The sequence below is a fragment of the Cervus elaphus genome, chromosome 8 (genome assembly GCF_910594005.1).
Source record: "Cervus elaphus chromosome 8, mCerEla1.1, whole genome shotgun sequence".
In the NCBI taxonomy this organism is placed as follows: Eukaryota; Metazoa; Chordata; class Mammalia; order Artiodactyla; family Cervidae; genus Cervus; species Cervus elaphus.
The window spans coordinates 43,695,950-43,723,005 of NC_057822.1; the positions used below are offsets into that span (position 1 = coordinate 43,695,950).

Below are 27,056 nucleotides of genomic sequence, written 5' to 3' on the forward strand. Positions count from 1 at the left end.
AAGCTTCTTCCATGTCTTTTCATGACTTGACAGCTCCATTTCTTTTTCCTGTTGAATAATATTCGATTGTCTGGATGTACCACGGTCTGCTCATTCATGTGTTGTGACTGAATGGCATATGGCCTTCTAAAGGCCATATAGAGGTCTTTGGTTTCTAGGCTACTACATTTGCTGAGTAGATGATCCTCAACTGGAATGACATCTTGGTTGTTTCAAAGGTTTAGTGATTATGAATAAAGCTGCTATAAATATCTGTGTGCAGGTTTTTTGTGGACATAATTTTTCAACTCCTTTGGGTAAATAGCAAGGAGCATGATTGCTGATCTAAGAGTGTGGTTAGTTTTGTAAGAAACTGCCAAACAGTCTTCTAAAGTGGCCTCTACCATTTCGCATTCCCACCAATAATTAGAGTTCCTGTTGCTCCACATCCCTGGCAGCATTGGGTGCTGTCGGTGTTCTGGAATTTGATCATTCTCATTCCAGAATGAATGTGTAGTGTACACATCAGCTTTTAGCAATATCTCAGGCTTTTGAATCATAATCCAATGCTAAACATCAGCTGCTTCTTCGAGAGTTGTGTGTTCTACAGATTTGATAGGTATATGATGACTGGAAAGATCATAGACCTTGGAGAGAGCCAAGCCTAAGATCTGTACCTTAACTCTGGTGTACTACTATGGAGGAGTTAGTTAACTTCTCTGAGCCTCAGTTTCCTTCTTCTGTAAAATGGAAGTAATAAATGAATGACAAAAGTACTTACTTTAATGAGTTGTATGAATAAGTTGCGTGCCTTCTCTGATTTTATTATTAATTATTAATAAAAACATTTGAACAGAACAGAACTCAGGGCTGAACCTCACACCACACCGCTGCCAGCCTTTCTCCAACAAGGCCAGTGTTCTTTGAGTACACACACCCCATCATCCAGCCCTCGTCCAGCCCTCAATACAGTTCCTTCTTTCAGGTATATCTGAACAGGCTTTGCCAAATGTCTTACTAAAATCGAATACTCAGTAAGGAAGATTTCTTTGGACTATCTGTATGTAGTTTCATCTCAGACTTTGAGTGCATAGGTACTATTTTTAAATTCTCTCTTAATTAGTTCCTCCTTGTTCTTCTAAAGGCCATATAGAGGTCTTTGGTTTCTAGGCTACTACATTTCCTGAGTAGATGATCCTCAGATGAAGTCATTTGAGTTTCCCCAGCTTCTTTCAGAAGGACCCATTGTAGAAAATGGAACAAGTGTTAGCTGAGACAGATCTCTCATTTTATTTGAGGCTTATGTGTGTGCAGACATGCATGTGTGTCTGATGGTGCAATAGGACTTGAATTACTACTTTGGAACTCTTGGCCTTTATCTATCTATTCAGTATCTCTGCCATCAAATCAGAGCTGAGATTCCTCATCACTTTTGCTATCATCACAGACAATAGAGTTCAGTAGAAGAGGACAGCCTGAAATTTAATTCTAACCAGCAGCTCAATCCAAACTCCTACTGAAGTCTGGCTGGGATGGAGGGGTAATGTGTTTTGATAATCCAGTTAGCGGAGGAAGAGGCGACCCCTAGGAAATCATAACAAAGAGTCTTAAGCAAGTCCTTTTGTTGACAACTATATCCAAGAAACCACCTTCCCTGGAGGCTTTTTTAAACTTTAGCCTAATCCTCTCCTTGGCCACAGAAGTCCTTTTGTTGGGGAAAATCGTAAGTGAACACAGGAGTGACAGGCCTCTGTTAAGCATGAGCTCTGTCTCCAAAGTCTTTCAATTGTTGTCTCCATCTGTCCTGTTCTCCTTCTGGCCCACGGATCTCTCTATCAAATAATGAAATGGATGAAATTATTCAGAAGTCCTCTTCTCAGATGATTTCCGTCTATGTCTAATTTTTGAGCCAATCACTGTTAAATTCTAGGCAAATGACGATAGCAATAACTGTTTACTGCTTTTTCTTCAAGGACTATGTGCTGTTGCCTTGGACATAGTATTTAAAATGTTCCACATCACAGGTGATGGTATAAAACCCTTGGTCCAGTGTGGAGTTAGATTTGAAGCTTCTTAGTAAGCTGAAGCAAATTAAAACTGAAGCAACAGTAAACTAGCCCTGGAAGTGAATGAAGAATAAAAAAGTGAAAATAATGAGTAATATCTTACAGATTGAGTGGGGAAATTCTGTGCAATATTATTGCAAAGTTGATGGAATTAGATAGATATTGCTAGAAAGCTTGATAATAGATATGAACAGAGGTAGCATCTTATCCTAGTAATAAGAACTAAGAAAGCTTTCCCTAAGAAAGCTGTAAAAATAATCAAAATTTATCTCCAAATGTACCAACTATAGTTATACCTCACCACACCCTGACTGTTCAAAACACACCAAGCTTTGAAACACTATTTGTAAAGTGCTTGGCACATGTTATGTACCCAGTAAATTTTAGTCCCATTTCTCTATTGTAGATGTTAGTGTACATTTTTTCCATACCTGAAACTGACATTTTGAGGATCTTTTCAGAGTCTTAATTTTCAGGCATTGCTGCTAGTTATAAGTCCTAATATCCCAATTTACATTTTGAATCTCCTGAAAAGTGAATATTTTAACATAAATTCAATTTAGTGGAAAAGATTTACAGGCCCCCAGTGTCCATGTGATAACCACTTTTAGTCCCCCACTCTGGCACTCCCAGATTTTGATCATCCCAAGCCATTTATTAAGCAGCTTAATTGCTGCAGCTTTTCCTCATTGTGGTTCATCTCCTGCGGGTTTATCTCCTTACACTAGTACCGAAGGCCCAGGGACATCAGATTACTCCAGTGCACACTCTCTGTGCCTTCTCCCTTCTTCAATTGTTGGCATAGGCATCACGTTTGTCATGCTGCTTTTAATTGATTTTCTATTGTGACCAATTTACACCTACAGGTAACGATTCTCTGACTGTAGTTCAGAGAGGCGGGTAGTCTCCCTACCTTCTGGCTGCTTAGTAAAACAAAATAACAACTCAATAGAGATAATTATTAATTCTTATGCAGCACTACCATCCAAGACCGTTTCCATCAATGCCTTCGATAATTTTGTCAAGGGCAAATCGTTCATGCTATAGAATGTAGCTAAAGAATGTCCTACTCTCATAACTAGTGGGTTTAAAAATGGCATAATTACATAGTAAAATCTCTGCTCTGAAAAATATTTTACTTGGGAAATACCATATTACTATTGTATTGCCCATTGTAATTCCAGTTGTATATTGTCAAAATATAAACTTCAGAATTATAGCTGAGGAAGAACTATAATTCTAAACTTCCCTAATCTCCCCAAAGTTCTAAACACAATGATCTTAGAAAATCTGAAAGGCAGACGTTCTTGATGTGTATATGTCTTTCACAGGAGAAACTGGCAAAGAACTGAATCCTGCTATGTGAATGATGTTGGGGAGAGGGTGGTGCGGGGAGCGTGCCAGTCATTGCCATCTAGACCCCAAAAGTTCTGCTGGGAAGCATGACAAGCTGTAGTTGCCTGAAGTATGACCAACCCTTAGGCGTGTTTGTGGTCTGGGGTATAGCCAGAGTCACCTACAGGGATGGCTGGCTCTGCGCGTGGGTCTCACCTTGACTCCTCTGGATGACTGTCCCCTCTACTCACCATGGAAATGCTCTTATAAGATCTATGAATGCTGGACTATGCTGGCTCTAGGAGCTGTCCCTCCTGGCTTCCTGTGCCTGCCAGCAGAACGCTAGGGTTTGGAAGCTTTGGGAAAAACCTCCACGGCACCCTTCCCCCTCAGGATTGCCTTGGAAGCCTGGGCTGCCCTGGGCTGATGGAGGAGACTCCTGAGAGCAGCCGAGTCGGTGATGTTCGTGGATGGCTCCTGTCTCCCAGGACCATCAGGTCCTGGTGGTTCCCAGAGTGTACCCTGGAGAGGACACTCTGTAACCAATGGTGCAAAAGCCCGTAGCGGTGATGACTGGGTTTTCACAATCCTCCAAAACCACCTCCTAGGTGGGGCTAGACTCTGAGTCAGGTCTTCTCTGGCAGCTGGGGGCAAGCCAGGTGGTAATTTGCACCGACCAACCATCCTGGTTTGTCCAGGACTGTGTCAGTTTTAGCACGGAACATCCCACATCCTGGGGCACCCCTTTGTCTCGAGCAAATGGGGACAGCTGGTCACCCTGACCTCTGATTTTTGTCTTGTCGGCTGACAGTGAGAATCACATAGTTAAGGGAACGTCACATGCCAGTGGAGTCCTGTGTTCCAGTGCATCTGCTCAAGGCCTTGCAATGACATGTAAGGGTCATCTTAGGAGTCTTGTCCCTTCCCTGGGAGGGGGAGCTGATGCACGCTGATGCCACCTCCTCTCACGGCCTGTGGAGCCTAGGCCTCTGTGCCCAGAGGGAGAATGAAGAGCCAGGCACAGGACAGAGGTCTCTGAACCCAGGAACCAGGGCTTCACTGGATAGTGAGTAACTTTCAGTTCCATCCATAAGGACCCACACTGTTGGAACCACTTACCTGGAAGATCTTGGTAATCTCACCCTTTCTTTTTACCAGCATTTGCTAAACCCGGCTGGGTGGTGACCTTTCCGGTAGGAGGCCAAAAGGTCACACATCTCTGGCTTCAGCCTCACTCCTGAAACTGTAAACAAAGATTCCTCTGTAGGGAACAAAAGAGAACAGCACCAACATATTATTTCCTGGGATCTTTCACGGTGTGTTTTTTTATGTCTGTTGTAATATTTGTCACTCAAAGAGATGTCAAAATGTGAGCCCGATTTATCCACCAATAGCTTATACTGACTCACGGATAACTCACTTTACTGAATAGCTGTTAAGTGCCTTATGTTCGATTCAATTCATTTCAATGCATGTTTACCAAACGAACACTTGGGTAAGGCATTAGGCCTGGTGTTGAAGGTGGTAAAAATAGGACTAAAACTGGGAGGCACACACACATTAACAACAAGGGCCAAAATCAAGCCGGGGAGGCCCAGTGACAACAGGCAGTGAGTGTAGTGCTAGGTCAGATACATTTTGGAAAGTTTCAAATTTCTGTTACATTAGATTCATTTGGCAATCTATTTAAGTAGACTCTAAAGTCCAACTTTTGTAAATTAAAAAATGGGGGGGGAGCGGAATATATGTATATTATCCGTTTGGTTAGCTCAGAATGCTGGCAGTTTGCATTTTTATAAATGGGTTAAGTGGGTATTATTTGTTTGTTTGTTAAATGGGTATTATTCCTGGGTGCTTATTATGCTAAAGATATGGGCCAAATTCTCTAAAAGTTAACATTTTAAGGGGCTCACCTGCAAAATGGGGATAATAAAACTTCTGAGCAGATTGCTGTAAGTTTAAAGAAGATAATACATGCCAAACATCTTGGGTTGTTCTGATACTATATGTGTGTGTGTGTGTACGCTAAGTCACTTCAGTCATGTCCAATTCTTTGTGACCCTAAGTACTGTAGCCCACCAGTCTCCTCCATCCACAGGATTCTCCAGGCATGAATACTGCCCTCCTCCAGCGAGTCTTCCTAACCCAGGGATTGAACCCACGTCTCCTGTGTCTTTCTGCATTGGCAGGTGGGTCCTTTACCACTAGGACCACTGGGAAGCCCATTTATATATATATATAATTTAATTAAATTCCTTTATTATAGTTTTTATTGGGGTTTCCAGAGTAGTGAAATAAGATACACATGCTATACCTTGCTGCTTGTGGCATCTTAGCTCCCTGACCAGGGGTGAAACCTGGGCTCCCTGCAGTGGAAGCATGGAGTCTTAATCACTGGACAACAAGTAAGTCACACACCATATATTTTTAATAACTAGTAGCCACTGTTATTAACTAGTTAACTAGCCACTGTTATTAGCTAATGGCATCAGCACAGATACCATCTGAGAAAAACATCCAGGAACAACAGCCGCATTGTCACAAAAGCACATCGATAAAACCTGCTCAGGACATCTTTCTACCTCGGCACCACTTTTTCAAGGCTCACAAGCTGCACAAACCGGTTGCTCTAAATACTGCACAATTTCACAAAAAGAGAAGCCCCAGCTTTGCTGCACCACAAGCATAAAATGCATCAATATTGTTTGCTGGAAGCTCCTCACACCAAAAGGGGAGAAATAAACCTGCTCTGTCTTGGCTGCCTGGGGTCAACCCTGACTCCTTGGGGTTGGAATTACATATTTGCTAGACTGGAAAGGGGAGGCATCAAGTCTTGTTGATATGCATAATGTATTTTCCCAGGTACATTATAATGTGCAATTTTGTATTCTACTTTCTTTTTAGCTCCTGTTGTAGCATAAACAAACAGTTCAAATAAGCAGTGCATATTAAACTTTACAGGTAACTCTCAAATTGGCTCAAGTCCAAACCATTTTGGGAACTTCCCTCAGGGAGATACATCCTCTTGCCTTGGGGACAGTGACACAAAAATGTCCCTTAAAAGCAACAGTTCCCCAGCAGCAGTGAGGGAGATGGGGGAGAGAGAGAGGGAAAAGAGGGAGGAAGGGAGAGAGAGGAAGAGAGAGACAGAGAGGGAGGGAGGAGCCGGGGAGGAGGATGACAGAGGCGGGCGGGGGGAAACACGTGTGGCAGAACAGTGCTGGGAAAGCAACCAGTTAATCAAAGGGATTCCAATTTGGCCATGGACTGCCCGACTCTCCTTCCCAACTCATAGAAAAAGAAAAAGAAAACAAGAGGGAAGAAAAAAAGAAAGAAGGAAACAAGCAGCTGAGTGGTTCTCCTGTAGCAATCTCACAAATGCAAAACCTTCCATTCGCTGACTGCTCATTAGCTTACTGAATCTGACAGCATAATTATCGCAGCTGCTTTGCGCTTAGAATAAATAAATATAAAAGTGAGTGTTTAAAAAATTTTTGAGAAGGGAAATTCAGTCATCTAGACAGTCAGTAGGACAAGTTTATTTAAAAACTTTTAGATTCTTATGTATTTAGATCATTTCGGAATGAGATAATGAGATAGTTGTCTTTCGGTCTAATTGAGTTCTAAGCTCCTGGCTGTTGGCTGTCACCGCTTTCAAACTTTGCTTTAACTTTCCTTCCTTTAGAAATCTGATCCTGGTGTCTCCATTCACTCTTCCTGGGCTGATAACCTGGTGGAGTCTCAGTGCACTGGAGTGCAGAGAGTGACTTAATGGGATTGAGGGGCTAAATAACCTTTCACAGGAAACAAGATAATCAAATCTCTTCTACTAGCCTGTAATGGCTGAAAGAGAAAGCACAAATAGAAAAGAAAGCTTGGAAATGAAACCATCATTTCTAAATGTCTTGTAATTTCCCTTGTCACGTGGTTTTTGCACTGCTCTTACACATCATCAATCCATCAGCTGGAGTTGCTTAGTGCATTTAATTATTCAGAGTGCACACAGCCTCCGTGACTGCTCGGTAATTTTAGCTCATGTGTATGTATATAGGCTTCATATCTTCAAAGCCCAAAGGATCACACAGTACTTTAAATTGAAGTTGCTAACTAACACGGAGTGCACTTAAAACTCTGACTAGGGGCACAGCACATATGCATTTCCGATTAAAGCAGATGATCTTTCCTTTTAAAATTAATTAGTGCCTATTTATCTTTTCCTCTGCCTCCCTCCTCTCATTCTCCCAGGACCACATTTACATTGAACTCTTGAAATCAGTGAGTTAAAAGCTGTATAAAATAAACATTCTGTCAGTCTGGGGTCCAGGAAACTAATGTTAACCCATTGTGCAGAATGAGAAACTGAGGTTTATGAAGGCCAATAATGCAGGTGATGCTGGAGGAGAAAAGAAGAAGACGTAGGTTCTTTAACTCTCACTTCAGAGCTTGAACTCCCCGTAACATTCGTCTTACCTCATTCCTTTAAACACTAAAGGCGATGTAACATCTACATGAAAGAAAACTGAAAAAAGGAAAAAATTACCCACCATTCCCTTGAACTAGAAGAGCATTTTTGTTTTTGTACTCTACATTCCAGTTTTGTTGATATGCATAATACATTTTCACTGGTGCCTTATAATATGCAATTTTGTATCCTACTTGCTTTTAGCTTGTGTCATAGCATAAACATTTCCATACTACCCCACACTCCTGCGAATTACCATTTAAAATGGTTACATAGTACTGTATGCTGAGTCAATATAATAATATCTATCCAACCAGTTCTTTTGTTAAATATTTAGTTTCTTTATTTTAAAAAATTATAGACAACACTGCAATGAACATTTTTATGCATCTAGGGTTTTTTTTTTTACCCCTGTTCAATTGTTTCTTTGGGTGATTCCCAGGAACCTAAGTATAAGGTTGAATGTTATTTTTATGGCTCCTGGTAGGTATGGCAAAATGCTTTGCAAAGGTTGACCCAACTAAAACCACCGTCTGCAGAGAATCATCTTACCATAACATCCCCAGCATGGGGAGTCATTAAGTTGAAGGGAAAAATAAGTACTTTAACAGTTATTTGTATTTATTTAATCACTAGTTAGACTGCCTAGTTATCCCATGTGTTACTGTGCTCTTCTCATTTCCTTTGTGTAATTTGCTATTTTATATGTTTGCCCAATTTTCCACTGGATTCCTGATATTTTTCTGACAAAATTGAATAAGTAATAGTAAGGAAAAAATAATAACCACCACTGATTAAGAAATCTTAAAACCCAAGGGTGACTGTATTACTCCCCTCCCCCCCAAAATACCCAACAAAACAAAACCCTAACAAAGACAAGATGACATTAAAGATTAAGGAAGAGATCAGGGGTTTGAGTCTTTATTAAAGATAAGATTGAGTCCTCTTAGTTGTGAGATATTAAATATGTTACCTGGGGGCATGTGACATATTCCCTAGGATGAGGAGCGGAAGAGAGTGACTTGGGAGTCTGACCTACAGTCAAATCTTGCCTCTCCCACTTACTAACTATATAACTTGGAGTAATTGGCCCCAATTTTTTAATATGTAATATTAGGAAATCAGCTCCATCCTTGCCAGTTACTATCTATACTGAATGAGAATTTGTGTCAAACACATAGATGTCCAAGAAATAGCAGATACTATTCTTCTTCTATGGGTGTTAGGGACTCATCCATATAATGAAAATATGGAATAGTGAGTCCCAAGATCCTTTTCTTGTCAAATGGTCTCTAATTCCTTTCTGAAGCATTAATCTTTATTTGGAGATTTAGTTCATGATGCTAACAAATTTAACCAACTTAAGAGCTTGGTAGCACTGGGGAACTTGGTTAACTCAGACTTTTCCTACCAAGGCAACTCTATACAACACATAAGCCAGATCACAGCCCAGCAACTTGTATTCTAGTGTATTAAAATGGGCTGGGGACAGCACTGAGCATAGTAGGTGAAGAAGTGTGTCATAGAGGATACTTTCTAACCTGCTTCTTAAGTACTGATTAGTGGAGGACTTAAAAAATAGACAGAGCGGTCTGAGTTAAATTACAAACTCCTAGAAACAGAATAGGATTGAGAGACTTGGCTTGGAATCTCCCTTCCCCACCAAACCCAACCTCCAAAACCTGACCTGTGGAATAATAAAATATTCTGGTTAAACTTTGACTAGGCTAGACAATAAAAGCAATAAACAGAGTAAGATTTGATATCATTAGCACATAAACAGTTAAACTAAGCTTTCCTAGTACATGTTAAAGAATGTTTAAATTGAATGCCATTGCAAGAAGGCCTACAATGACAAAGAGTAAAACTTAGGATGGAATATGAGTCAGGATTGCACTATTTTAACAAAGAAGACACCTTTGGATGACATTAGATGGCATTCAGAGGAGGATGACTTTCCTCTCCCTGGATATCCTTCCTCTCCATCATCTTTCAGGGCTTCCCTGATCCTCAGTTGGTAAAGAATCTGCCTGCAATACAGGAGATCTCAGTTTGATTCCTGGGTTGGGAAGATCCCCTGGAGAAAGGATAGGCTATCCACTCCAGTATTCTGGACTGGAGAATTCCATGGACTGTATAGTCCGCAAGGTCACAAAGAGCTGGACAGAGCTGAGCGGCTTTCACTTTATCATCTTTCGAGACCTCACAAAGCCATCCTGGGCCCCCAGCTGGAGGTTAGTCTCACCTCCTTTTAACTCCCAGGGCACCTCACACTTGGTCTATGGCTGTTTATCTTCTTGTCTCATTTCCTTAAGGACTGTAAGCTCTTTGAGGACAGAGTCTAAGACTAATTCATTTTTGTGTCCTTCAATCTCCTATCTAATCTTCAAGTGCTAAGTCGCTCAGTCTTGTACGACTCTTTGCAACTGCATGGACTGTAACCTGCCAGGGTCCTCTGTCCATGGGATTTTTCCGACAAGAATACTAGAGTGGGTTGCCATTTCCTTCTCCGGGGGATCTTCCCGACTCAAGGATTGAACCTGAGTCTCTTATGTGTCCTGTGTTAGCAGGTGGGTTCTTTACCACCCAGCCACCAGAGAAGCCCCTCATATCTAATAGACCCTCAGCAAATCTTCCATGAATGAACTGGAAAACAATTCTCCCACTCTGTTAGAAACCTGAGCCTATGGTGGGTTCATAGTCTCAGAGATAAGCAGAATAGTTGGAATAGGTTCAGAATAGAATAATGAAACAAAATAATTAAAAGGTAAAAGAAACAGAATCTATATTGGGGGTTTCTGTATGTGGAGGGGAGGTCAAGGGAACCCAGCTTTGTAATGTGATATTGAGGAACCTTCAAATATATTAAGGAGATATTATTAAAAGAAGGCTGGAAGTTCTTTTATTGGAGCAAAACAAAAAATTTCTCAATTTTAAGAGGGCAAAATGAATAAGGCCTGCTGATGAATTACCAGAGTATAGATAGTAGAGTGATGTGATGAAGTGCTAGTTGCCCAGTTGAGTCTGACTCTTTGAGACCTCATGGACTGTAGTCCACCAGGCTCCTCTGTCCATGGAATTCTCGAGGCAAGAATACTGGAGTGGGTTGCCATTTCCTTCTTCAGGGTAGAGGTCAATGCCTTGCCTACAGGTACCAAAGTATGTGATGACAAAAAGGACTCTGGTAAATTGTTTTTGCAAAATTACTTGTGAAATATTGCAAGCTTTTACGTTTTAATTTTTTTTAAGATGCTGAAACCTGTTTTAAAGGAGAAGGGGGATTTAGTCCAGGAAGGAATGGGAGAGGCTCAAGCCTGGGATTTGGAAAGCAAAATGGGACCAACCCACGGAAAGAGACAGCCTTTGATGTTCTGACGATCAAGGACCATGGCTTAAGCACCAGACTCTTAAATCACGTGGCATTTACTGCCCAAGATGAAAAAAAAATACTTTTCTGGATCAGTATCTGTGACTCCAAATGGCATCATTCCAAAATTAGTCTTAACTTTCCAAGGGTAACATTTGGAAGCCTGGCAAGAACTGAGTGGAGCCAGTTTCTAGAAGGGGCAGCTTAATGATTTTCTACTCCCCTCACTTTCAAGTCATTAAGCAGCGTTCTTTTCCCAGAGCCCAAGTTCATGCTGAGGGCAAGGGGAATTAAACGAAGAAGCTGAACCTGCAGCTAAGATTAGAGAGTTGCCAAGGGCCTAATTTTAGGTCCTAGCTGCCCCAGCTGACGTCCTGCCCTGCTGGCTCAGCTGTGAGGACCACAAGTGTGGCCATAAGCCGATGGCTGTGTGGGTAGAACGTCTCCCTGGCCATCTGCAAAAGCAATTAGCTTGCTGTTGGGTGTGTTTTGAGAGAGACTACCAATAATTTCTCCTTCCACAAATGTTTCTTCAGGTGTTCAAGAGTCAATAAGGGAGGATGTCAGTGCTTGGCAGAAATTTCCACATGCTTGCCATTCTAGTAACCGTGCTTTTCCACTTAAGAATACTCTCCGAAGGGGAACTAAGCCTAGAATTCCTGGATTTTTGTGGCAAGTGACTCCTTCCCCATCGATTTCTTCCGGGCATAAGCTTACTGCCACACCCTCGGGACAGGGGTATTTGGGACCTCTCAGATTCATGAAAACGCACATGGATGGGTAGGAACAGCCCTGGCGTTCAGGGGGCATATTTGTGTGCCACGCTTTTGCTGGGATGTAGGCTGTCCTTCCACTCCTCACCGTTCCCAGACTCAGGCTTCATGCTTAAATTGTCTTCGTCAGAGGGCAGACAATAAGAGCTGGCATCTCCCAGATCAAAGAGGAAACAGAATATGTTTTAAAGTGACAACTTTGTTATCCTGCAACCGGAATAAAGCCAGAATAATAAAATGATACAAATATAACCCACTAAGTGATTCCATACTGCCACCAGAGAGCAAAATTTTTTGCATAATTATGGCAGGGAAATTCTCTTAACCAAGCACTCGCAAGAGCGTATCTGACTTTTGCACAGTCCTTACGCCTGGAGCAGCCTGCCCCTGGGGTGGAGACTCTGAGTCCCTGAGGGTTGGGAACTGAGAGGACCCGTTGCACCCTATCTGCAAAGGAGGCTCTTAATAAAGGCTCATTGCCATGAACAATGAGAACTAGACTGGCGCTGCCAGGCCAAGAGAGGGCGCCCTTAGAAGACACGGTGGCATCATGTCACACGTGGTGATGGCCATGGTCCTCAAGGTGCCCAAACTGGACTCAGTGCTGCTCTGCCTCCCTCTGTTTTTCTCTCCAGTTTCCGTGGTAGTTGTGCTTCCCCATCTTCTTGTCCGCGTCCTATCTGTCAATCCGTATCTAAACCTGTTTCTGCACACCGCCCCCGCCCCAAGCGTGCGCGCGGGCACACACACACACACACGCGCACACACACACAATCTGCCCCCCTTCCCCTGTCTCTTGGCGCTGGCCCTTTCATCTTCTCCCTTGGGGATTCGAGATGTCGCTGCAGGAAGTGCTTGTCGGCCGAGGCAGCAGCAGCAGAGCCCTGTGGCTTTGACAAACCTCATTTAATTGGGAGGAAGCCAGGAGAATTTGAAAGAACTGAAACATCCACGAAACTCCTTTTATCAGGCATAATTTAAACTCTGCATGGAAAAACCCCTATATGTATAAAGAAAAGTCAACTTCCCTCCTGCTGGGAGAGCTCCTCATCTCCCCCCTCAGCGCAGGCAGGCTCCTGCAAGATTCCATCTTTTCATTTTTCTAAAAGTGTCAAAGTAGATTTGGGCTCTGTGGCTGGGTGAACAGAGAAGGAATACAGATGGATCCCTCTCCTGTGCCCGCGTGTGCACGCACACACAGGCAGACACACACACAATGGAGCTCCTCTGTTGGTGGCTTTGCTCCAGATGACCAGGAAGAATCAAAACCCGAGTTTCTAACAAACACATCCCGTTTGCACAGTGATTGTTTCCTGCTAATTGCTCTAAAGGAAAAGCTGGTACCCAGAAAACTCTGAAGGTCCTCAGTGGTTCTCAGGACCTAGAATAATAAATCCTGGAGGAGGATTTATTTATATTTATTTATTATATATGTCTCTCCATGGGAGATATGTTGTTAAGTGGAGAGAAGGGGTGTGAATGTATGTGTGCACACCCCCAGTACGTATATTTGCATGAAGTGGGAGTTAGACAAGTCCCAGTCCCAAGAGGAGAAGGCTAAGGAGGGGGGTCTTGGGGCTCAGACTGGGCAGAGAGTATTGAGATGGGAGTGGGGGGTGGGGATAAAGCTTGGGAGGAGGTACCAAGAAGGGAGTAAGAATTGTTAAGTTGCCTGGAATGTCTCTTAGTCTACCCATAGGCCAAGCCGTGTCCCTCCCCTCCTTCCAAATTCCTCTCCGGAGTCACCTCCAGTCTCATCTGTCTTACTGGAGTTATTCTACAGCGGTTCCTCCGAGCACCGCCTTCAGTGCACACATATTCTCTGAACATCTGTAGCTGATTATGCACAGACTTTAGCTGTTTAGATATGATTTGTGCTAATATGTGTACGAGGGTGTCCTGTTTCCTCTTCCTCACCCTCTTTTCCTCCCACTTCACAGGCTCCTTGAGGTCAAGGACAAGGCTCCTTTTTCCCTTAAATTTTATAGCACTTAATATGTTCTTGACACTTAACGGCAACTTAATAAATACTGATGACCGACTCTTCTTACAGGGTTAAGTGTGACATTAACCCCGGTTGTATGATTATGGTTATTTTTGGAAATCCTAAATGACTCACTTTAATAATAAAATACCTCAAGAAGCCCCAAATTAAAAGCTTTGGACAGATGCAAAATCACATCCCAGGTACGGTGGAGCTGTACCTGAAAACCCTGGAGACATCGGTCAGATCCTGCGTCTGAGCCTCTTGGACAGTAGTTCCTGACCACACCCCATCCCAGCTCCCCCCTCTCAATCAGAGCCCCTACAACCCTCCTCAGCTTTCTTTTCTCTGGCTCAGGACTTCCAAAAACTGTTATCACTTGAATGGTGGGTGTTTTGAAAGCACCCCCACCTAAGGAGGGTCCCAGGCGAATAGCCAGGGCCATGGCTGCACTACCCACGACCTCCGCACAGCCCTTCCTGGCCACGTTCTGAGAAACATGAGGAGCGCTCCAGCCACATGACCCCTCAGCAGTTTTCAGATTTGGAGGATGACTTCAGGCCCAGGCAGCAAGGCTGATTTCAGAGTAACTTGTGCTCCCCGTGGGCGGCCAGCCTGGGAGGATGCTCCCCTCTCCCCATGCCCCACCCGCACTTCCTTGGGCAGCATCAGATTACCAATCAAGACAGGCCCAGCTCTCCTCTCCTGATGTATCCATGTCACCTATCATCTTACTCCACGGAAAGAGAAAAGGGGGTTGTCAGAAACTTTGGTTTGGCTTCTCCTGGCAGATGCTAGCAAAAGCAAACTCAAAGGCAACTTTCATCTCTCCTACTTTCTAAGTGTGCGTATAGGGGAAATGTGTGGATGGTTACAAGGAGGCCTGTGTCACCTCAACCCTCAACTTCTGAGTTTTAGAAAGCCACAGACAAAACTTGGGAAAGATTTTGTCCCATCTTGCTTTTCCCAGCTCTAAGCATGTTTCTGGTTGCAAATTCTATGATTCTCCAGTGCTTCAAGAAAACAGACACCAAGACTTATGTGTGTCCATGTATACCTGCCCCCCCGCCACCCAACACACTCCTTCTTCGCTCACCGTCTGGAAGCTGGTGCAGCTGAGTTGGCAGGACACTGAAATAATTGTGAACCAGCGCTTCCTGGGCTGAGACACGGGCTCTCGGAAAGCCCTTCAGCATTTGGGAGGCCAGATCTTCAGCTTCGGGAGCCCTGCCCAGCCTGGAAAAGTGAGAGAGAGACAGAGAATTTCTCCAGAGGCCTCATTTCTGAAAAGTCAAGGGGGAAAGAAGAAAAGTAAAGAAAAGGAGATGGCTAAAAAAATTTCAAATAGAATTTTCCTGGGACTAATAAAGTTGATGGCAATGGAAAAATAACCCCCACGCTGAAACTGTTACCTGTCCTGTGACTCAGATGAAGGGAAAACTTCAGCATTCCATCATTCAGCCCCCAGCCCACCCCCTCCACCATGGCTCTGGGTACCCTGTATACATAAAAGACCTGGAAATTGTAATTATAGAAACAGAAATATATAATTAAGGATTCTTTCTTTGAGGGATACAGCAGCCCCTTGCAAGCAGAAAAGCCCAGTTGGAAACAGGCTCCAAGGGTGGTGAGCACAGAATTCTGGAATGGGAGGAAGGAGAGAAGAGATCCTGGAAGGTGAAACTCGAGTGGGAAAAAAAGCCTTGTATGCAGCATTTTTGAAGCTCAGCTCCCAGGGCTTTCTCTAAGAAGCTCTATTGGTTTCCCCTGAGATATAGCATAAGCAAGAAAGATAATTAAATACCCAAGTTACAGTAAGGACAAACCCTCAAGTTGACCTTATGCTGAATTATAAATTTGGAGTAGAGCAAATCCATTAGTTGAGCAACTACTATGTAGGTGGTTGGATCTGGGAGATACAGGAATCCTATCTTCTGGCAGCTTAATCTAGTAGAGGAATCAGACACTAATTAAATGGTCAGATGCATAAACACAACTGTGAAGAAGGTCTAGATACTTGACTTAGGAGGGGGTCAGGGAAGACTCTCCTGAGGAAGCAGCATTTGGGCTGAGAACTGAGGATCTGGGGCGGGGGAGGGGCAGGTGTTGCAGACCCCCAGGGTGAGAGGGAGAAAAGTGATTTTAGAGAAAGAAAGAAAGGCCAGCTGGTGGGCCTGGGATAAAGAGAAGAGGGGCTTGCTATGAAGCCATGGAGGGTGGCAGGGGCTGACCCTGCAAGCCCGGTAGGTTTTCATGCTTCCTATTTACTTACAAAGTCTGAAAGTCTTTGCTAATCTAGTGCCAATCATTCAAGTACACCCATCTCTAGAGGCCACATACAGGTTTACAAGTGGAAGCACAAGACAGAAAACTGCTGATTCTGAGAGGCAGTTAACTGCAGAAATAATGCCTGACTTTCAGAACTAAGTTGCATTGCCATGCAACTCCCCAAATAAACAAAAACAGATGGGCTTTCTTAATGCTGAATATACACACCAACCTGAAGCCTCAACGGATACCCTTTCCTCCCCAGGTACCATGAATGAGCGATGCTGGAAGCCCTGACCCTGACTCGGAATTTGCCTAATTTTTGCATAAGATTTGCATAAAAACTTTCAGGTATTTGATTCCCATGACATAACACTGTTTCTGCAAACAGAGAACTTTACCCTCAAACTCAAGAGTAATTGCTTCACAGACTTAAGGCAGAGAAGAAATTTGCAAATCCCCAGTCCTTGCAAATTTCCAGGCCAGTTAGGAGAGAAGGGAACCAGAGGTGGAGGCTGATTTAAGGGAGTGTAACCCAAAGGGCTGGCGGATATTTTCTCCATCACGGGTGCCCTGCCCAGGCACAGGTTTTCAGGCCAATGAAATAGGAGTCTGGAGTGGGTTAGCGGGTACAAATCAGTAGGACTCAGTATCAGTCTCAAAGGAGAATCGGGAAATCTGAAAAAAATTTTAGCCAGTCCATTTGCACTATAGAATGGTGGAGTTGGATATATGCCCAAACCAGGGCATCCCTCCTAACGTTAGTCCCCTTTCAATGACAAAACCCTTCTCAAAGCCAAGAGTTTTCTCATGTGATAATCTAGGCCAGTGCTGTCTAACAAAACTTCTGGTGATAATGAACTAAGTAGCTTCAGTCATGTCCAACTCTTTGCGACTCCATGGATGGTAGCCTGCCAGGCTCCTCTGTCCATGGGATTCTCCAGGCAAGAATACTGGAGTGGGTTGCCATGTCCTTCTCCAGGGGATCGTCCCGACTCAGAGATCAAACCCACGTCTCTTGTGTCTCCTGCATTGGCAGTCAAGTTCTTCTACTGCTAGTGCCATCTGCTCCCTGATGATGGAAATAGCCTGTTCCTGCCCCATCTCATATGGTAACCACTACTCACAGGTGCCTAGTGAGCCTTTCAAATGTGGCTAGTGCAACTGAACAACTAATTTTGTCTTTTTGAATTGAAGTATAACTGATTTACAATATTGCACTTGTTTCAGGTGTATAGCATTGTGACTCAGTTTGGGGGGGTTTCTTTTGAAGATTTTACTCCATTATAGTTTATTACAAGATATTGGATATAATTTCTCATGTTATACAACCAATCTGTAGAGTAACTCAATTTTTTAATCTAATTTTAAATAATTTAAATTGAAATAGTCACGTGTGATTAGTGGTTATGGTATGAGATAGCACATCTCTAGACATTACTCCTTACTTTGAGAATCTGAGCAAAGAGTCTGAGCTAAGGCCGCTAGGCTACGGCAGAGGTGTTGCATATGGTCAGAAAAGCCAGAGGGATATTGGGCCAATCCAAGTCCCACTCAGCCTGGAAGGAAGGGCTGGTAGGGTAACTGCGGGGGGCTTGCAGTGATTTTCCTGCCAAGCGATGTTGCCAACAGCAGCAGCATAGAGTGGTAAGATGGTCTGCAGGTTTGGAGCTACCATTATTTTGGAAGCCAGTGGTGAAATGGAAGAAAGCCACAGGACAGAACTAAAGTCCAGATCTCTCTAGCTAGGGGTTAGGGAGCCTGACTATGCTAGCAAGAGAAAGTTTGCACTTCTTGGATGAAATGATAAACAGCAGTTCCCTGGAACCTGTCTCCAAACAGGAGAGTTTCAGGTGATATAGTGCGTTTGAAAATAAGAGTGGAGCGTGGGGATACCCTGGGGAGAATCGTCCCTCCCAAAAAAAGATCCTTTGCTAGTCCACAGTTCTGTGTTCCGACCTATTTTACTCTTTGTGCTCTGATATTCACTCTCCATGGAGGCTTTTTTAAAGCACATGAACAGTAACTATGAAAAAAAAAAATCAAACAAACTTTGACTGGGTTAAACCCTACCACATTTTCAGGGAAGAATAGCGTTCAAACATTCAGTTGGGATGTCTTTCCCTTCTCCCCACCTGCGAGAGTGTGTTTTTCTTTGACATTTGAGCTTCTTTCCCCTGTCTCTGATGTTTTCCTCACTGCCCTTTTTGCCTCCTCACTGAAGCAAAAAAGAACAGAGCCTTGGCTAATTACTCTCAGATCAAATAATACTGGTTATTGTAATTGGTCATTGTCCGAAAACACTGAGTTCTTCTTAGCCCTGAGGTTGCCTGGCACAGCTTAGTTAGCTAACTATTCCGGGAATGTCTCTATTATCTGTTTTACTTTGCAAAAGAAACCAGGGATTTGTTGAAAGCTGGTAATAAAAGTCTGCCCTGGTCTGAGCTGAGACTGCGTAGAGAGGGCCTGGGAAAGCATGACCTCCATGAATCACGTTGCCCCCCTCTTCCAATAGCCGCTCAATGATGTTATTTGGTTTCTCTGTGTTGAAGAATAATAAACCCACTAGGTTTTCTTACAGGCCAACACTCCCTCGTTCTCAGGGCCTTGGGCATGGTTGAGGGGCACAAAACAATTTTAATGACCAAACTCACTGAAAGTAAAATGGTTCATAGAGAAAAACTAACAGACTCACAGGTGGCTGCCTCTTCAAGAGGCATCTTCGTGGGGTTTGGGCCCCCAGATCAAGGTACTCGGGGGCTGGGTGTTCAGTGGACTGAGGCTGAGTGAAATGTCCCTTCAGCCCTGCTGAAAGGTAAGCTTTCCAAGGCAATTCTTACCTGTTGAAGACAGTCTGAAGGCTCTGAGGCTTAGGCAGTGGGAACCATTCTGAAAAACATACACGGACATGTTAAAAGACAAAAACAACCCTAAAATCCTGTTGACAAAAATACTATTAAAATTCTAAACGCTCCTCTTGGCTTGGGGTAAGACAGAATCCAGTCATCAGATGGGCAAACTAAATGAGTTTAAGGGCTTGTCTCCCTCTGAAATTTTATGATTCTGTGGACGGTCACTATTCTGGGTTGAATTGTGTCCTTCTCCCAAATTCATATGCTGAAGTCCTAGCCCCTGATACCTCAGAATTGGATCTTATTTTGACATAGGATTGTTATAGATATAATTAATTAAGATGAGGTCATTAGAGTGGGCTTTAATTCAATATGACAGGGGTCCAAATAAAAAGGGAAGCTTTGGATACAGACATGGACATGTATGGAGGAAGACGAAGACAATACAAAGAGACAGAAGGAGAAGACAGCCATTTACAAGCCAAGAAGAGAGGCCTGAACAAATCCTTTTGTCAGAGCCTCGAAGGAAGGAATCCTGCCAACACCTCAGCTTCAGATCTAGCCTCCAGAGTGTGAGACAATACATTTCCCTGGCTGAAGCCACCCAGTTTGTGGCACTTTGTTATGGCATTCCTAGCAAACTAAACTAATACAGTCACAATACATCTCCTGTGTGCAGAACACGTGTGCGTGCTGGGAGAACACAGGTAATCGTGAGAAACTTTCCCACTCTTACCAAGCTTATAATTCATTTGAGAAAACAAAAGTGCTCCCTTCCAAGAAAATTCACGTGGCAAGTGAGGCGGCAAGGTCTCAAAGACTCAAAAATGGTAAAAAGGAACGGGACTAACTTTATACGTCACTTACAGTAAAAATGGAAGTGAATCCTGGCTAGAATACTCCAACATGGATGATAATAAGATTTTTAATTTTCATTGGAGCACTCCTTACAACATTTACATGGGGACTCATGTTTTTCTTTTTCTTTTTAATTATATTGACTCTGTTTAATCCAAAATGAAATCTGTAAAAGGAGACGATTTTGTATTCATTTAAGAAATACTAGTTAAATGCTTCCTCTGTGTAAAGTGATAAAAGGGGCTGCAGTGACACAAGCTGGGGCTGCTTCAATCCTTTTTCTGACTCCAAATTGAGAAAAGAGTATTTCAACTCTCATCCAAAATGGTATCTTTGCTTTATACTTTCTTTGGGCCTGAAATGTAATCATTTTGGTTTTAAGAGCTTTCTTCTTCCAACTCCTATAGGAATGTATTCCTATAGGAATACACCAAGACTGTTTATTCAACAAAGAATCTAATGTAGCTGGGCAAAAAATGGTTTTGATAACACCAACCTATTGGTGTCTGTAAGTGTACAGAAAAGAACCCTGGAAGACCACTCACCTGATTGTGATAATGGTTATGGGCACTTCCCCCTTTCAGTTCTACACTTATTTTCTTACATTTATTTTTAAACAAAAATCACATATTACTGTGTAACTTCAAAAGTAAGTTCAATTAAAGATGGACTTTATGGAGTTAAGAGCTGGGGAGTGAAAGGCATGATCAAAGAACATGATTTAAGCTGAGTTTTCAGGATCAGATGCAATCAAATGTGAGCTGCTTGGGAGATGGGAATTGACCTCTGTGCATTGCCGCAGACGTCGGTGTAAAACCAGCCACAAGTGGGAAGCTGCCTTATAGCACAGGGAACTCAGCTCAGGGCCCTGTGCTGACCTGGCGGGTGGGACGGGGAACCCAGCTCAGGGCCCCGTGCTGACCTGGCGGGGTGGGACGGGGGGCTGGGGGTAGGAGGGAGGTCCGAGCTGGAGGAGAACTATGCATACAAACAGCTGATTCAGTTCACTGTACAGCAGAGACCTAACACAACATTACAAAGCAAGGATACCTCCCCCCTCAAAGAAAAGTGACCCACTCTGCTGTTATTTTACAGTCCCAGGTGGGCACTAAGGGAAGTCCTTGTCTCTACTGGCTACTTACTTTCTCTTCGGGTGACTGTGCCCAAATTCAAATAACCAGTAAAGATCAGAATACCTGGCATTCATGCAGAACGTTCATTTCCAAACCACTTTCTGCTGCCTATTGACAGTTTTCCCTGGCCAAACAAAATTAAAATATGTCCTCATCCAGTCATATCTCAGTTTCCAATCACTGTAGTGAAATCCAGTTCAAAGCTTTCCCATGTTTCAGTTATCCCTTCGACGAGCCCTAGGTTTGGGCGTTTAGTATTTTAATACAACTGCTGGCTTTAGTATTCTTGTTGAGCATGGGTTTGAAACTGCTGCTTCAGGTTCATAGAGACCTTAAGCAAGACACTCACTATGGCCAGCCTGTTTCTGTACCTCAAGTTGGAGGTCATGGTTACCTCACAAGGACCAAGTGATTTGTTGAATTTATGGATATAGTAAGATAATGAATGGAATGTGCTGGCCTCAGCATTAAACAAAATAAATCCTCTTGGCTTTTCCTTCTTTCTCTTCCTTTGAAAAGTGATGGACAATGTAAACTGTATGTAGTTGGGACTCTGACTTGCATTTTGAATCCACACTAATGCCACAAGATCAAACCAGTCAATTCTAAAGGAGCTCAACCCTGAATATTTGTAGGAAGGACTGAGGCTAAAGCTGAAGCTCTAATAATTTGGCCACCTGAGGTGAAGAGCCGACTCATTGGAAAAGACCCTGATGCTGGGAAAGACTGAGGACAGGAGGAAAAGGGGACAACAGAGGATGAGATGGTTGGATAGATCATCGACTCAACGGACATGAATTTGAGCAAATTCTGGGAGATGGTGAAGGACAGGGAAGCCTGGCCTGCTGCAGTCCGTGGGATCACAAAGAGTTGGACACGACTTGGTGACTGAGCAACATGCCACTTAACCAGCGGTGTGACTTGAGGGTGTTGCTCACTGAGTCTTGGTTTTCCCATCTGCAGAAAGGAGACCATTATAGCTCCTACTGCATGGGGTTGTTGTGAAAATTAGAACAATGAGTATAGTATAAGTATTTCCTTACCCTTTGCTGCATTTCTTTCTGCCTCTTTCTCTCATGTGGTAGATTACATCTTTCTCTTTCCTCCCAGGTGTCTCTGCCTCATTGTTCTCCTTGGAAACCCATAACTTGCTGTTTCATTCTACTGAAATTCTAATGTCTTCCAAGCTTGAGCTCTTACAAGCCTGGCTTAATTTCTGAGTCTTTGGTGTGGGCCAGAGGTGTGTGCCTTAGCTGTGTGGTGTAGCAACATGAACATAGCCTGGACTCACACATCTCCTTTCTGCCACTTCTGAGCTCTGGGATTTGGGGGAAATTACTTCACCTCTATAGTTAAGTGACTTAGAAGTTTCTCATCTGTAAAGTGGGAACCCTTTTCCAGTTGCCTGGGAGGATAAGATAAGATTAAGCACTTGGCCTATAGTAGGTGCCCAATCAATGTCAGTCTTATTTCTTTTATTTTTTCTCCTTGGTTCTACCTTTGATTTTGGAGAGACACCTAGTCTTACACAGTGGTCCTCAAGCCAAGCAGCACACTTGCATCATCTGGGAGAGTTTTTAACCAAAAGGAAACCTCAGCTTCACCCCACAGAGCCTGCTTCAATGAGCCTGGGGAGGCTCACATTGGTCCATTATTGTGTCATGATGATATTTAATGGGGTCTTCCCAGGTGGTGCTAGTGATAAGAACCCATCTCCAATGCGGGAGACATAAGAGACACAGGTTCAATCCCTGGATTGGAAAGATTCCTTGGAGGAGGGTATGGCAACCCATTCCAATACTCTTGCCTGGAGAATCCCATGGATAGAGGAACCTGTGGTCTACAGTACATGAGGCCACAAAATGCTGGACGCAACTAAAGTGACTTAGCATGCAAAAATGCACAATGTTTAATGACCTCCAGATGTTTACAGAGTGGCACTAAATGAGGGAGAGGACACTGGTCTAACAAGGAGGTCAGAGTGGACCACTCACCAGCAACTCCCATACTCTTCTCTGAGGCCCGTTTCCTCAAGTGGGCTTGTGAAAATTCAATTAATCAATAGATATAAAAATTGCAGAACATCATGTCTGATGCCTACTTCACATGTTTTTCAAGGATGTGAAAAAGGAAGCATGATGAGAGAAAAATCAGCCCCTAAAAAGCAGAGGATGACTTGTAAGAGTGGCCCCAGGAGGCTATGACACAACGTTGAACTTCAAGTTCTGTGTCTTGTGTAGACTGGGCTTGACTCTCTTTCCACATCTCTTCTGTAGCTACGTGAGCCCAGATAGAGGGGCTGAGGGGTCCAGGGTCAACCAGGTTGCTGTTATAAAGGCAAGCCCTATGCCTGTCTGTGGCCAGCCCTCCACACTTATGCAGATAATTTGCTGCTGAGTGACCTTGCCTTGCCCCCATTGATTTTTCCCAGTAGTTAAACTGCAAGCGATCAATGAAAGAGTGATCCGCAAACAGTCATTTTCAGTTCAGTTCTGTTGCTCAGTCGTGTCTGACTCCTTGCGACCCCGTGAACTGCAGCACGACAGGCCTCCCTGTCCATCACCAACTCCCAGAGTCCACCCAAACCCATGCCCATCGAGTCGGTGATGCCATCCAACCACCTCATCCTCTGTCTTCCGCTTCTCCTCCTGCCCTCAATCTTTCCCAGCATCAGGGTCTTTTCCAATGAGTCAGCTCTTTGTATCAGGTGGCCAAAGTATTGGAGTTTCAGCTTCAACATCAGTCCTTCCAATGAACACCCAGGACTGATCTCCTTTAAGATGGACTGGTTGGATCTCCTTGCAGTCCAAGGGACTCTCAAGAGTCTTCTCCAACACCACAGTTCAAAAGCATCAATTCTTTGGTGCTCAGCTTTCTTTATGGCCCAACTCTCACATCCCTACATGACCACTGGAAAACAGTCATTTTACCCAGTGCCATTTCAAGACAAGTCTGTTTCTCTGGCTTCAGTAACCTCTCAAATCATAGATTTGTAGGTAGCTTATTATCCTTTTCCTTCCAAAGATGATGGTAAATCATTAGACCAGATTCTTCTCCATCTCCCTGGTGGCTCAGAGGTAAAGCCTCTACCTGCAATGCGGGATACCTGGGTTTGATCCCTGGGTCAGGAAGATCCCCTGGAGAAGAAAATGGCAACCCACTCCAGTAATCTTGCCTGGAAAATTCCATAGGCTACAATCCATGGGGTTGCAAAGAGTCAGACACAGCTGAGCGACTTCACTTTCACTTTTCTTTTCTCCATCTCCTTCTGCATTCTCTTTAAAGGGGTTCTCCTTTGAGTTCAATTGGTATTTGAGGCAGGAGGAGCAAAGTACATTGCAAAAGGCAAGTTTGAAAGTTGAACATTTTCTTTGAGAAGATAAACAAAACTGACAAACCACTAGCCAGGCTCATCAAGAAAAAAAGGGAGAAAAATCAAATCAACAAAATTAGAAATGAAAAAGGAGAGGTTACAACAGACAAAGCAGAAATACAAATGGTCATAAGAAAATATTATGAGCAACTATATGCTAATAAAGTAGACAACCTAGAGGAAATGGATAGATTCTTAGAAAAGTTCAACCTCCCAAGACTGAACCAGGAAGAAACAAATTATGAACAAGCCAATTACAAAATCAAAACTGTGATAAAAAATCTCCCATAAACAAAAACCCAGGGCCAGATGGCTTCAGAATTCATAGGGGAATTCTATGAAACATTTAGAGAAGAGCTAATGCCTATTTTTCTGAAATTCTTCCAAAAAATTGCAGAGGGAGGAACATTTCCAGACACATTCTATGAGGCCACAATCACCCGGATACCAAAACCAGGCAAAGACAACAAAAAAGAAAATTATAGGCCAATATCACTGATAAACATAGATGCAAAAATCCTCAACAAAATTCTAGTGAACAGAATTCAACAACACATTAAAAAGTTCATACACCATGATAAAGTTGGGTTTATTCCAGGGATGTAAGAATTCTTCAGTATATGCAAATCAATCAATGTGATACAGCATATTAACAAATTGAAAGATAAAAACCACATGATCATCTCAATAGATGCAGAAAAAGCCTTCAACAAAATTCAGCACCCATTTATGATTAAACCATTTCAAAAAATGAGCATAAAAGGAACCTACCTCACCACATAGTAAAGGCCAGGTATGATAAACCCACAGCAAACATTATTCTCAATGGTGAAAAACTAAAAGCATTCCCTCTAAGATTAGGGACAAGACAATGGTGTCCACTCTCATCACTGTTATTCAAAGTAGTCTTGGAAGTCCTGGCTATGACAATTAGAAGAAAAAGAAATAAAAGGAATCCAGATTGGAAAAGAAGTAAACTCTCACTGTTTGCAGATGACATGATACTATACATAGAAAGAAAGTGAAAGTGAAGTCGCTCAGTTGTGTCCGACTCTTTGTGACCCCATGGACTGCAGCCTACCAGGCTCCTCCATCCATGGGATTTTCCAGGCAAGAGTGCTGGAGTGGGTTGCCATTGCCTTCTCCAGGAGCTCTTCCTGACCCAGGGATTGAACATGGGTCTCCCGCATTGTAGGCAGATGCTTTACCATCTGAGCCACCAGGGAAGTCCATACATAGAAAACCCTGAAGAAACTATCATGAAATTATTAGAGCTAATCAGTGAAATCAGCAGTCATGGGATACAAAGTCAATACACAGAAATCACTTGCATACCTATATATTAACAATGAAAAATCAGAAAGAGATATTAAGGAATCAATCCCGTTCACCACTGCAACAACAACACATATCTAGAGAAAAAATCTACCTAGGGAGACAAAAGAACTGTATACAGAAAATTATGACACTGGTGAAAGAAATCAAAGGTGATGTAAACCGATGGAGAAATATTCCATGTTCCTGGGTAGGAAGAATCAATATTGTGAAAATGACTATACTACCAAATGCAATCTACAGAGTCAATGTGATTCCTATCAAATTACCAATGGCATTTTTCACAGAACTAGAACAAAAAATTTCACAATTCATTTGGAAGCACAAAAGACTCCAAATAGCCAAAGCAGTCTTGAGAAAGAAGAATGGAACTGGAGGAATCAACCTTCCTGACTTCAGACTATACTACAAAGCTACAGTCATCAAGACAGTATGGTACTGGCATAAAAACAGAAATACGGACTGATGGAAGAAGACAGAGAGCCCAGAGATAAACCTGTGCACCTATGGGTACCTTATTTTTGACAAAGGAAGCAAGAATATACAATGGGGCAAAGACAGCCTCTTCAATAAGCGGTGCTGGGAAAACCGGACAGCTACATGCAAAATAATGAAATTAGAACACTTCCTAATGCCATACACAAAGATAAACTCAAAATGGATTAAAGACCTAAATGTAAGCCCAGAAACTATAAAACTCATAGCAGAAAACATAAGCAGAACACTCAATGCCATAAATCAAAGCAAGATCTTCTATGACCCACCTCCTAGACTAATGAAAATAAAAACAAAAATAAACAAGTGGGACCTGATTAAATGTAAAAGCTTTTGCACAGCAAAGGAAACTACAGACAAAGTGAAAAGACAACTCTTAGAATGGGAGAAAATAATAGCAAAGGAAAAAACTGATAAAGAATTAATTTCCAAAATATACAAGCTCATACAATTCAATACCAGAAAAACAAACAACCTAATCAAAAAGTGGGAAAAAGACCTAACAGACTTTTCTCCAAAGAAGATATACATATGGATAGCAAATAAATGAAGATGCTCAGCATCACTTATTATTAAAGAAATGCAAATCAAAACTACAATGAGATATCACCTCACATCTGTCAGAATGGCCATCATCAAAAAGTCTACAAACAATAAATGCTAGAAAGGGTGTGGAGAAAAGGGAACACTCTTGCATTGCTGGTGGCAATGTAAATTGATACAGCCACTGTGGAAGGCAGTATGGAAATTCCTTGAAAAACTAGGAATAAAACTAC

General features: G+C 42.8%; 1 protein-coding gene across 1 annotated transcript in view; it reads right to left on the reverse strand.

The window, feature by feature from the left end:
* Positions 1-1,253: 1,253 nt before the first annotated feature.
* CDK15 (cyclin dependent kinase 15) overlaps positions 1,254-27,056 on the reverse strand; it is an 87,423-nt gene continuing 61,620 nt past the window's right edge. Inside the window, exons 11-14 of the mRNA XM_043910630.1 lie at positions 19,075-19,123; positions 15,063-15,202; positions 4,500-4,641; positions 1,254-2,098 (exon numbers count right to left, since the gene is read on the reverse strand). Of these exons, the coding sequence (XP_043766565.1) occupies positions 4,532-4,641; positions 15,063-15,202; positions 19,075-19,123 (299 nt within the window). The 3' untranslated portion in view covers positions 1,254-2,098; positions 4,500-4,531. The remainder of the gene's footprint in view (positions 2,099-4,499; positions 4,642-15,062; positions 15,203-19,074; positions 19,124-27,056) is intronic.